Source organism: Gobio gobio (assembly GCF_949357685.1).
Source record: "Gobio gobio genome assembly, chromosome: 7".
Lineage (NCBI taxonomy): Eukaryota > Metazoa > Chordata > Actinopteri > Cypriniformes > Gobionidae > Gobio > Gobio gobio.
Window position 1 is genome coordinate 2,892,248 of NC_137103.1, and position 13,081 is coordinate 2,905,328.

General features: G+C 41.6%; 1 protein-coding gene across 1 annotated transcript; it reads right to left on the bottom strand.

Annotated features, from left to right (window-relative positions):
- Nucleotides 1–2,272: 2,272 nt before the first annotated feature.
- On the bottom strand, nt 2,273–12,428 carry LOC307129245 (uncharacterized protein). Its single transcript, XM_079821480.1, has 2 exons — nt 12,302–12,428; nt 2,273–3,569 (listed from the first exon to the last, which is right to left on the bottom strand). The coding sequence occupies exons 1-2, from the start codon at nt 12,381–12,383 to the stop codon at nt 2,731–2,733; spliced, it is 921 nt and encodes a 306-aa protein (XP_079677606.1). The 5' UTR covers nt 12,384–12,428; the 3' UTR covers nt 2,273–2,730.
- Between the last annotated feature and the right edge of the window lie 653 nt (nt 12,429–13,081).

Below are 13,081 nucleotides of genomic sequence, written 5' to 3' on the forward strand. Positions count from 1 at the left end.
GAACTGGGAGGCTAGTCAGGATCGTGGGAAATATGAATGCAGCAATGTACAGAGACATCCTTGATGAAGACCTGCTCCAGAGCGCTCTGGACCTCAGACTGGGACGAAGGTTCATCTTCCAAAGCCCCGTTTCTTTCCGGAACTTCATTTAGACCCTGCGGTCGAAACACATCGAGTACCAGCCCAAAGATCCTAGTTCCTGGGGAAAGTTCCTGCAGTGGAAAGGCGCTCTACAGGACAACGACCCTGAGGCACACAGCCAAGATAACAAAGGAGTGACTACGGGATGACTCTGTGAATGTCCTTGAGTGGCCCAGCCAGAGCCCAGACTTGAACCCGATTGAGCATCTCTGGAGAGATCTGAACATGGCCGACGCTCCCCATCCAACCTGATGGAGCTTGAGAGGTCCTAAAAAGAAGAATGGGAGAAACTGCCCAAATATAGGTGTGCCAAGCTTTAGCATCAAACTCAAAAAGACTTGAGGCTGTGATTGTGCCAAAGGGCCTTCAACAAAGTATTGAGCAAAGGCTGTGAATACTTATGGACATGGGATTTTTTTGTTTTGTATTTTTTCATACATTTGCAAAGAATTCAAGCAAACTTCTTTCACCTTGTCATTATGGGGTATTGTTTGTAGAATTTTGAGGAAAATAAGGAATTTAATCTATTTTGGAATCAATGATTAGGATGAGATCTCCTGGATAATAACCTGCCCGGAGCAGGTTAGCCGTGAAGTGCAAGTTACGATGGCGAAGAACTAGCCTGACGTCGTCATACTCAATTCTTGTCAGAATATGAGTCTGATCTGCTCCGTTGGGCTGTGATTATGGGGCGTGTTTCAACCGAACCAGGAAAGACCTCAATTGGATAGATCTACAACCAATCAGAGCAACGGAGCGACGCATAATGTTAGTTGTCAGATGTCAACAGAACTCAACTGCACTGTGTTGCCAAGTCCGTGGCTTGAAGCGACCCCAATTATGTGATATACAGACCCAGGAATGCGAATTTTAGCAGGCAGCCCTGCCAAAATAACACATATTTTACCCCCCAAATGCCCTTTTTTCCCGGAGAACCTCCCCAGAAAGCTATTGGGCTTGTTTTTGGCTAGTTTTGAGTAGCAATTGGGCGGGTTTTGTTGTAAAAACTTGGCAACCCTGTCTGCCCGCACGCTGGAATAAGTAACGTTAGAAGAAAACAATGAGTGTAAACGATCTATGCCGGTGTTTTAAAAAAAGAATTTAAGGATACACAGAGTACTTACCAACACGATCATCATTTCTGAGAGAAATAGTGAATGCATATACGAACCAGTTCTCCGTTTAGTTTTAGAACAAATTCAACCCAAGGGGCTTTGCTGACGTGGATGTTACGTTACTGTTTATCATCTGTCCATCATTGTCTAAAGCCTGCCCTGACAATTTCATTGGTCCGAACAGTTTCTGAAATTTCATTACTCCTCTACGGATCAAGTCCAGACCGAACTGCCTGAGTTAAAATGTTGTGGGCGGGGCTAAATTCAGCTGGCATCCAGGCTAGCGAAGAACACTGCTAAAAGCCAAACCACTTTCTTGGTGCCTAAAACTCAGGGGTGGCAAGCAGTGAGGCGAGGGACCATGAGAGCGGGCCGGGGGCGAGGGATAATGAGCGCCACATTGGTCTCGTAAAAGGAGGAGCGACGAAGTTATGTTGTGTTTTGTTTATGTTTGTTTTGTACGTAGGCGGCAGTCTGCCGTCATTATTTTATTTTGATTTATTTTATTTAAAACTTGTTGAACCTTCACCGGTTCCCGCCTCCTTCTTCCCTGAACAGACAAACATCAGGTTTGGCGCAAACTAAACTGAAACATAGCTGACTATCCACCTAAACCAGATGCTTTCCTGCTGATTAAGATCAAGGACGTTCCTCTATTTGTCATCTCTTGTACTTTTTTCCCAGAGACACACTTAAGCTTAGTTTTTCAGGTTAACTAAGTAGTATCTTTCTCTAAAACAGGTTGGCAACATTGACACTGCACAGTCGGAGGGATGACAACTGACACTTGGCTCTGTTGTATCAGCGGGTTCAATATGGTTAGTGTATAGCTGGGCTTTATGGATATAGGGCAAGTAAGATCCCAATAAGGCAGATTCATTTATAATTTTAATATATAAAATTAGTGGTTAGTGGAACCAACTTCTAGATGTCATCAGATAACCCCAACAATAGCCATATTCAAGTCCAGATGAACACATTACCAGTGCATTCTCAATCAAAATGAAGCAAATAATGCTGAGAAATGTTCTTTATTGTATTCAGTTTTTTGACATCTTATGTATAATCATTCCGTTACATTGTGGTATTTCACAGCAAGACAGAAGTTTGACTAATACTTTGATCCAAAGTTATCATTATATAGAATGGAGTGACGCCATACAATCAAAATTGGAGGCCAGAGTTGATGTGTCCAGAAGAGTTCATATGTGCATTGGCTGCAAAAAAATGCAAATATTTACATTTATGCATTAGGCAGACGCTTTTATCCAAATCAAGGGACAATCCCCCTGTAGCAACATGGAGTAAAGTGCCTTGCTCAAGGACACACTGGTGGTGACCGCTGGGATCGAACCAGCAACCTTCTGCATATCAGTTCAGTTTAACCCACTGGACCACCATCTCAATATAAAGTGAAGGAGTGTTAGAATGATATCTAAGGCTTAGCTCTGTTGTGAATCGCTTTCTACACTGATTACATACAAACAAACACTGTGGACCAGTGTGAATTTTTAATGTGGTTACTAAGGGTTTTATGATGTGTAAAGCTCTCTCCACAATGACAGCAAGTATAAGGCTTTTCTCCAGTGTGAAGGTTCATGTGAACCTTGAGGTTCACTTTATGCATGAAACTCTTTCCACACTGATCACATGGGAATGGTTTCTCTCCAGTGTGAATATTTTTATGAAATCTAAGGCGTCTTTCTGTTGTGAAGCTCTTTCCACACTGATCACATACAATCAGCTTTTCTCCAGTGTGAATACTCATATGCTTACTAAGAGATTTTTTATGTGTAAAACTCTGTCCACAATGAGAGCAAGTATAAGGCTTTTCTCCAGTGTGGATTCTCATGTGGACAATAAGGTTTCCTTTTTGACTGAAACTGGTTCCACACTGTTGGCAGGTGAATGGACTCTCTCCAGCGTGAACTCTCATGTGGACCTTAAGGTTTCCTTTTCGATTGAATCTCTTTCCACACTGTTGGCATATGAAAGGCTTTTCTCCAGCGTGAATGCTCATATGGAGTTTAAGGCTTTGTGTTTGAGTGAACCTTTTCCCACACTGATGGCATGTGAAAGGCTTCTCTCCAGTGTGAACTCTCATGTGGACTTTGAGTTTTTGTTTTTCACTGAAACTCTTTCCACACTGTTGACAGGTGATAGATTTGGTCTTCTGAGCTTGAGAGGAAGTGATTTCAGTCTGTATGGATGGTTTTTCTCCGATCATGAAATCATGTTTCTCATCTTTCTTTTCCATATCATTCAGTTCTTGACTCTTTTCAGTTTTCAGTTCCTCTTTCAGCGGCATCAGGTCTAAAGTGAAAAAAGACCAATACAAGTTAACACCAGTTTAATGGCACAAAACAACAGACATAAAACCAACACAAGGCATCAAAACCTACTGCAATAAGACAACTGAAAGAGGTGGTTTCTGTAATCTTTCAGGACATCAATATTTGGTTGAAGGACATAAAATACATGTTTTTTCCCCCCATATTTTTTACCTTTTATTTCCATGTTCTCTTCATCCTTGTAGAATATATAGAATAGAATATAAAATATACATAAATTAAAACTTTTATATTACTTGCCAACCCCGACTTCTCCTTTCCAGAACTTGTACTTTGCTACATATATTATACAGACATTTAACTATTATGAAAACATTTGAATAAATACAGCCTGTAATGATATTAGATAAATCTTATGCTAAACAACCCTGAGCTCTTAAAATATTAACTTTGTAATAATAATAATAATAATAATAATAATAATAATAATAATAATTCAGTACATTACAGTGAGGTGAACTCTACTCTTACAGACTGTTAATTTCTGTGTTTAGACACTGGCTGCATTACATGTTGATATTGTGGATTCACAACAACAATTAACAGCACATTCTCAACAATAAATAACCTTTTTCACATGAACTTGCACTTGTTTCATTGTCTTTTCAGTGATGTAACTGATGCACTGATGTAACACTCATTCCCTGATGGAGGGAACGGAGACTTTATGTCGACTGACAAATGGGCTCTCACTTAGGAGACCCAATTACCTCTGAGTTTTAGAAAAATGACCAGTAGAATTGATGAGTGGAATTGGCTGTTCTTTTTACATTATATTTCACAGGGAGAGTGCTTCTCAATTCATATTTTTTTAGCCATGACCAGTGTACGGAGGCCACATCCTACCCGTAGGGAGGAACATGTGGAAATCCACATATGGACTGACCCATGGGGCAGTGCTACAAATGGAAAGATCAATGCTGTAGGTCCTATCTAGACAGGGATGAAACTACTTCAGACGCATTTGCTTCAGAGCAAATCTGCCCAGGTAAAGACACTGGTTTACAGACAGAGAAACCGTACTGTGGAAGAATACACATGCTGGATTACCAAGGGGGAAAAAATTCACAACTCATGGGGCATGAAGAAATGTATTAGGTGTCACCCAGCAAGCAGATCTGAAGATATCTGCCAAAAGTGGCACTGTGCACCAACGCCCAGGGGAAAGGCAGTGCTTGCATATTCACCACCTTGTCCCGGAAGGGAGTGTTGGGAACTTTGGGCATGTATTCGGGACGGGGTCTCAGGATGACACCAGAAGAGGCCGGCCTGAACTCAAGACACGATTTGCTGACAGAAAATGCCTGCAGGTCACCTACCCTCTTGATTGGAGTGAATGTGGTCAGGAAGTGTTTAGGGACAGGATCTTATGTCAACGGACTCAAGTGCTCAAAGGGAGCTGTCTGCAGACCAGAAAGGACCACAGAGAGATCTCAGGAGGGGATAAGGCATGGCTTGGGAGGATTTAACCTCCTGGCGTCTCTCAGGAAAATGAAGACCACGTCGTGCTTTCCGAGTGGTGTGCTGCAATGGGAGAGCCTCCGCTCCAGCACTTCTTGCAGGAAGGAAAGTACAGAATCAATCGGGGATTCTCGGGGGGCCTTCCTGACAGGAAGATCACCACTTAGAAAACAGACTCCACTTAAAAGCACAAGCTCACCTAGTAGAGGATATAGTGATAGTGTCTCTCGTTGGTGGTAGGCCACTTAAGTCCCATTTGGAGGGGCTGTCGAGGAAGCATTGGGTCCGAAAATGAGGTCCGGGTGGGTCAGTAAGGTGCAACCGTCAAGACCTGCTTCTTGTCCAGTGGGGGAAACGTGTATTTGTGTAGACCCCGGCCCAGCTGTGTGCCAACGCATACATGCTGAGGGGGGCCTCAGTCAGGGAGTAAAAGAGCTGGCAGTGGGTGGACTCCTGGGAGGCAAACAGGTCTACCTGTGCATCCCTGAATCAACTCCAGATCAGCTGGACCACCTGGGGATGGAGTCTCCATTCATTACAGCATGCTTTTTTCATACTGTAACTAATAGTAAAGAGGAAGAGATGATCTGCTTGATCTGTCACACATTAAAGGATGCCAGATCACGACAGCTCGAGAGACATCTATGGTCTCACTCCAGTCTATGGGAGATTAACCCATTTCCGATTCTTATGAGGTTCCACTATCTGTGGACATGATACGTTGGCAATATTGCTTTTTTTACGCAACAAAGGTTTGCCTGGACGAGTCCATACAAATAATACTATACAATATAAATAACTATACAAATGAATATGACTTAACATCAAACAACTATTTTTGTTTGTGTAACATTTAATTCCACTGAAGGCGAAGAGTTTGAACCCATGTGCCGCTAAGGATCGGGCAAAATGTACCTGCCCTGCCAAATTTTTCACTTGCCCCACCACAAAATAAATAAATAAAGTTAAAATACATAAATATATAGGCCTTGTTATTGTTGTCATTGTTTTTGTCCATTTGACCTTAATAAATAATTTTATGACAACAAAAACTACTAGCCTAACTCATATAAATCTTAAATTATTAAAAATTTTAAATGTCGACAGTCGATGCTTCAGAAACAACACAGTGAACACATTTTGACAGTCCTCTGTGCTTCTGTGTGAGTTTCATAACGTGCCGTTTATGTCAAGAATGATTTACAACCCCAAATCAGAAAAATTTGGGACAGTATGGAAAACGCAAAAAAAAAAAAAAGTAATTTCTAAATTTACTTTGACTTGTATTTCATTGCAGACAATATGAACACAAAATATTTCATGTTTTGTCTGGTCAACTTCATGTCATTTGTAAATATGCATCCTTTCCTGTCATTCAGACCTGCAACACATTTCAAAAAAGTTGGGACAGGAGCAATTTAGGGCTAGTAATGAGGTAAAATGGTTAAATAATGATGTGATTTGAAACAGGTGATGTCAACAGGTGATTGTAATTATGATTTGGTACAAAAGCAGCATCCAAGAAAGGTCTAATCCTTTAGGAGCAAAGATGGATCGCCGAGGATCGCCAGTTTGCCAACAAATACGTGAGAAAATTATTGAAATGTTTAAAAACAATGTTCCTCAAAGAAAGATAGGAAGAGATTTGGATATTTCACATTCAACAGTGCATAACATAATTAAAAGATTCAAGGAATCTGGAGGAATTTCAGTGCGTAAAGGACAAGGGCGCAAGCCTAAGCTGAACAACCGTGATCTCCGATCCCTCAGGCGGCACTGCATCAAGAATCGTCATTCCTCTATAAGCGATATCACCACATGGGCTCAGGACTACTTTGGCAAACCTTTGTCAAGTACCATAATACGTAGTTACATCCACAAATGCCAGTTAAAACTGTACTGTGCCAAAAGGAAGCCTTATGTTAACAGTGTCCAGATGCGCCGTCGACTTCTCTGGGCTCGGAGGCATCTGGGATGGACCATCACACAGTGGAAACGTGTACTGTGCTCAGATGAATCAGTATTTCAGGTATTTTTTGGGAGGAATGGACGCCATGTGCTCCGGACCAAAGAAGAAAAGGATCATCCAGACTGTTACCAGCAACAAGTCCAAAAGCCAGGGTCTGTCATGGTATGGGGTTGTGTCAGTGCCCTTGGCAAAGGTAACTTGCACTTCTGTGAAGGCACTATTAATGCTGAAAAGTACATAGAGATTTTGGAGCATAATATGCTGCCTTCAAGAAGACATCTTTTCCAGGGACGTCCATGCATATTTCAACAAGACAATGCAAAACCACATTCTGCACACATTACAAAGTCCTGGCTGCGGAGGAAGAGGGTACGGGTACTTGACTGGCCTGCCTGCAGTCCCGACCTGTCTCCAATAGAGAATGTGTGGCAACGAAGACCCCGAACTGTTGCCCACCTTAAGACTTGTTTGCAGGAAGAATGGGACAAAATTACACCTGAAACACTTCATCACTTGGTGTCTTCAGTCCCTAAATGTCTTTTAAGTGTTGTGAAAAGGAATGGCAACATTACAAAGTGGTAAATGCTTTACTGTCCCAACTTTTTTGGAAATGTGTTGCAGGTCTGAATGACAGAAAAGGATGCATATTTACAAATGACATGAAGTTGACCAGACAAAACATGAAATATTTTGTGTTCATATTGTCTGCAATGAAATACAAGTCAAAGCAAATTTAGAAATCACTTCTCTTTTTTTTATTTGCGTTTTCCATACTGTCCCAACTTTTTCTGATTTGGGGTTGTAATACGACAGCAATAGTTTATAGTTAAAAGAGTTTAAAATATTTGTATTTTTAGCACACACACCTATCAATTTGTTTCAGAAGACACCGATTCATCAGAATGGGTCATATGGATTACCATTATGTTTGTTTTGTGTGCTTTATGAAGCGTCAGTTTTGAGGGACCCGTAACACTTGCATTACATGAACTCACAAAGATGTATAGTTTGTTAAAGGGGTCCTATTATGCTTTTCCACTTTTCCACAATCAGGCCAGTGCTGCATCGTCACGAAAGTTTAACATTTGCATGTGCTTTAAGCCTTGCCAATTTAAATATTCAAGCACTAGACGACGTGAAAGAGAACTCAATTTGTTACTGGTGCGCTGTTTGAGAAGTTTTATGTGCGCAAACATCCGAAGCTTGTCCAGAAAGCAGCTTTTCAATACTTTCACGTCTTCTTGTGCTTAAACGGACATATTCATATAAAATTGGCAAAATGTCCATCTTGGTGAATATCCTGATCCTCAGTTCCCTTTCATTCAGTCACTACGAGTTACATCAGTGACTGACGAATGGGATTTTTGCTTAGAAGCCTATTACCTTTGAGATCTACAAAACGAGCCAATGGCAAGAGAATGCCATGGGTCTGCAGAAATTGCATAGCGCAACTCTGCCCACCCTCATGGGTATATAAGGAGCTGCGCAGCAATCTCGCATCATGTTTCTGCTTCAGAGCTGAGTTTCACTTGCCTTCCTGAGCTTTCTCTACTCTTCAAGACGAGCCTCTCTCCAGGGTGTCGGTGTTACAGCGCATTCTAGTGAGTTCCGCATGTCGCAACTCCCACTTCGTGCCGTTCACATCCTTGGGAGAAATTAATCGTGCAGCCGACGAGCTCTCACGGTTTCAGCCACTTCCGGGGAATGGAGACTCCATCCCCTGACGGTTCAGCTGATTTGGGAACTGTTTGGCGACGCACAGGTAGATCTGTTTGCCTCCCACGACACTTCCCATTGCCGCTGGTTTTACTCCCTGACCAAGGGAACCCTCGGCATGGATGTACTAGCGGACACCTGGACACAGTGAGCCTTCTCACACAGGTTCTGTGCAAGATCAGGGAGGACAGGGAGCAGGTCCTTTTGGTCATATTGGCCGGATCTGGTTCTCCGAACTCGTCCTCCTTGCAACAGCCCCTCCCTGGTCGATCCCACTGAGGAAGGACCTCCTTTCTCAGAGACAGGGCACCCTTTGGCACCCCCATCCCGATCTTTGGAACCTACACATGTGGGCCCTGGACGGGACGCGGCAGGTTTGAGTACCCTATCACCTCAGGTGATGGCTACCATCACTTCCGCTAGGGCCTTGTCCACGAGACAGGCCTATGCGTTGAAGTGGAACCTCTTCGCCAGCTGGTGCTCTTCTCGCCAAGAAGATCCCAGGAAATGCCAGATCGGGTCTGTGCTCTCCTTCCTCCAAGAAGGGTTGGAGCAAAGGCTGTCTCCCTCCACCCTGGAGGTTTATGTGGCCACAATATCAGCTCACCACGACCTGGTCAGCAGGTTCCTTAGAGGAGCGAGGAGATTAAATCCACCTCGTCCTCTACAGATGCCCTCTTGGGACCTCGCAGTGTTGTTATCTGCCCTGCAGAAAGCTCCCTTTGAGCCCTTGCTGTCCATTGAGTTAAAGTTCCTTTCAATGAAAGTGGCGCTCTTGATTGCCCTGGCTATCATCAAGAGGGTAGGGGACCTGAAGGCATTTTTGGTTGACGAAGCGTGCCTGAAATTCGGGCCGGTTAACTCTCAGGTGATCTTGAGACCCCGGCCTGGATACGTGCCCAAGGTTCCCACCACTCCTTTTAGAGATCAGGTGGGGAACCTGCAAGCGCTGCCCCTGGAGGAGGCAGACCCAGCCTTGGCTCTGCTCTGTCCAGTACGCGCCCTTCACACTCATATGGACCAGACGCAACAGCTCGTTGTCTGTTACGGAGGGCAGCAGAAAGGGAAGGCTCTCTCCAAGCAGAGGTTGTCTCACTGGACAGTGGACGCCATTGTCCTGGCTTATCAGGTTTAACATATCATGTCCCCTAGGGGCACTAGAAGTGTAGCTTCCTCTAGGTTTTAACGCATGGCGCCTCGCTAACAGAGAGCTGCAAGCTAGGCAACAACCAACACTTTTGCGAGATTCTATAATCTCTGTGTAGAGCCAGTTTCCTCTCGTGTACTCGCTCCAAGTGGCCAGTAACTCGACTGGCTCAGGTGTCATCGCTTGCTGCGCCATTCCACTCCACGGACTGGATCCGTGTGCATTTCAACCCAGGTGAGTTTCCTCCAGCACTGTTGAAGCCGACACCAGAGTGCGTGCCCGATGGTCAGCCCTCGTGTTGCACTTTTATGATGGATGGATGCACTTTTATGATGGATAGATGCACTTTTATGATGGATAGATGCACTTTTATGATGGATAGATGCACTTTTATGATGGATGGATGCACTTTTATGATGGATGGATGCACTTTTATGATGGATGGATGCACTTTTATGATGGACAGATGCACTTTTATGATGGACAGATGCACTTTTATGATGGACAGATGCACTTTTATGATGGATGGATGCACTTTTATGATGGATAGATGCACTTTTATGATGGATAGATGCACTTTTATGATGGATGGATGCACTTTTATGATGGATGGATGCACTTTTTTGATGGATGGATGCACTTTTTTGATGGATGGATGCACTTTTATGATGGATAGATGCACTTCTATAATGGATGGGTGCACTTTTATGATGGATGGATGCACTTTTATGATGGATAGATGCACTTTTATGATGGATGGATGAATGCACTTTTATGATGGATAGATGCACTTTTATGATGGATGGATGGATGGATGGATGCACTTTTATGATGGATGGATGCACTTTTATGATGGATGGATGGATGCACTTTTATGATGGATAGATGCACTTTTATGATTGATGGATGCACTTTTATGATGGATGGATGCACTTTTTTGATGGATGGATGCACTTTTATGATGGATGGATGCACTTTTATGATGGATAGATGCACTTTTATGATGGATAGATGCACTTTTATGACCGATAGATGCACTTTTATGATGGATAGATGCACTTTTATGATGATAGATGCACTTTTATGATTGATGGATGCACTTTTATGATGGATGGATGCACTTTTTTGATGGATAGATGCACTTCTATAATGGATGGATGCACTTTTATGATGGATGGATGCACTTTTATGATGGATAGATGCACTTTTATGATGGATGGATGAATGCACTTTTATGATGGATAGATGCACTTTTATGATGGATGGATGCACTTTTATGATGGATGGATGCACTTTTATGATGGATAGATGCACTTTTATGATGGATAGATGCACTTTTATAACCGATAGATGCACTTTTATGATGGATAGATGCACTTTTATGATGATACCGGTAGATGCACTTTTATGATGGATGGATGCACTTTTATGATGGATAGATGCAGTTTTATGATGGATGGATGCACTTTTATGATGGATAGATGCACTTTTATGATGGATGGATGCACTTTTATGATGGATAGATGTACTTTTATGATGGATAGATGCACTTTTATGATGGATGCACTTTTATGATGGATGGATGGATGCACTTTTATGATGGATAGATGCACTTTTATGATGGATGGATGCACTTTTATGATGGATGGATGCACTTTTATGATGATAGATGCACTTTTATGATGGATAGATGCACTTTTATGATGGATAGATGCACTTTTATGATGATAGATGCACTTTTATGATGGATAGATGCACTTTTATGATGGATAGATGCACTTTTATGATGGATAGATGCACTTTTATGATGATAGATGCACTTTTATGATGGATAGATGCACTTTTATGATGGATAGATGCACTTTTATGATGGATAGATGCACTTTTATGATGGATAGACGCAGTTTTATGATGGATGGATGCACCTTTATGATGGATAGATGCAGTTTTATGATGGATGGATGCACCTTTATGATGGATAGATGCACTTTTATGACCGATAGATGCACTGGATAGATGCACTTTTATGAACTTAAAACCAACCTACCATTCACTGCCATTATAAAGCTTGGAAGAGACATTTATTAATATAACTCAGATTGTGTTCGTCTGACAGAAGAATGTCAAACACACCTAGGATGAGTTGAGGGCGAGTTAATAATGGGATAATTTTCATTTTTTGTTGAACCATCCCTTTAACTTACAACTGGGGTTGTTAGAAGAGATTTTAGGTTTAATGTTACACAGAATAATTGTTTTGTTTACACTACTTCCATATTATTTTTCCTAATTTAAGGTGCTACATGTCTGTCCACACGCTTTAATTAGACACTCATATGACATTCTTCAAAAATATCATTCATTTCTGTAGATCATTTAATAAGGATCGTATGAAACTAACCTGTTTGTTCCTCAGTTTCTTCATGTTTCTCACTGAACGCTTCAATCTTTATGTTTTCACTCTCTTCTTTAATAAACGCCATCTTTATAAGAGTGTGTCACGTGGATCAGATGAACCCCGAGCTTTCCTGTGTTTGGACAATTAATGTTTAATATTAATAATGATATAAAATAATTAACAGAAAGCTAAATAAACCTGAATCAGCTCTAGTTCAGTAGTCAGTGCACTGGTGAGGGAAACACAAATGACCTGATTAGACAAAAACACTCAAAACAAACAGTACAAATCAATATAGACACTTCATATTCAGACATTTATCATGTATATTTAATGATTTGTAGACTAGCTACATTGAGTTGATTACTCTTTCATGAAAACATTTGCTATTGGTTAATGAAAACATTTGCTATTGGTTAATGAAAGTTGTCATTACATATTTGTATTCTGGAAGCATTTACGCTTATTAAAAAAAATTCGAGAGAGTCGAATCAGTGAATCGGTTCAATTGACTCGGAGTAAAAAGCAAACCCCCGTTTCTCCATCACTCACTCCTCCAGCTGCAGAATTCGCGTTCACGATCAAATTAATATTAACATTAATATTATTGAGTATATGAGGAGCGAAATGAGACGCAGCTTTTCTGTTTAACTGTAATACACAAGTACACTCACGAGCTAAAGCACTTATTCACAATAACAACGCCCATTATGATCGAATAAACAATGTTTCGTTCAATAATAAATCTTTCATTTAGCATAGCTCGTAAAATAAATTATATAA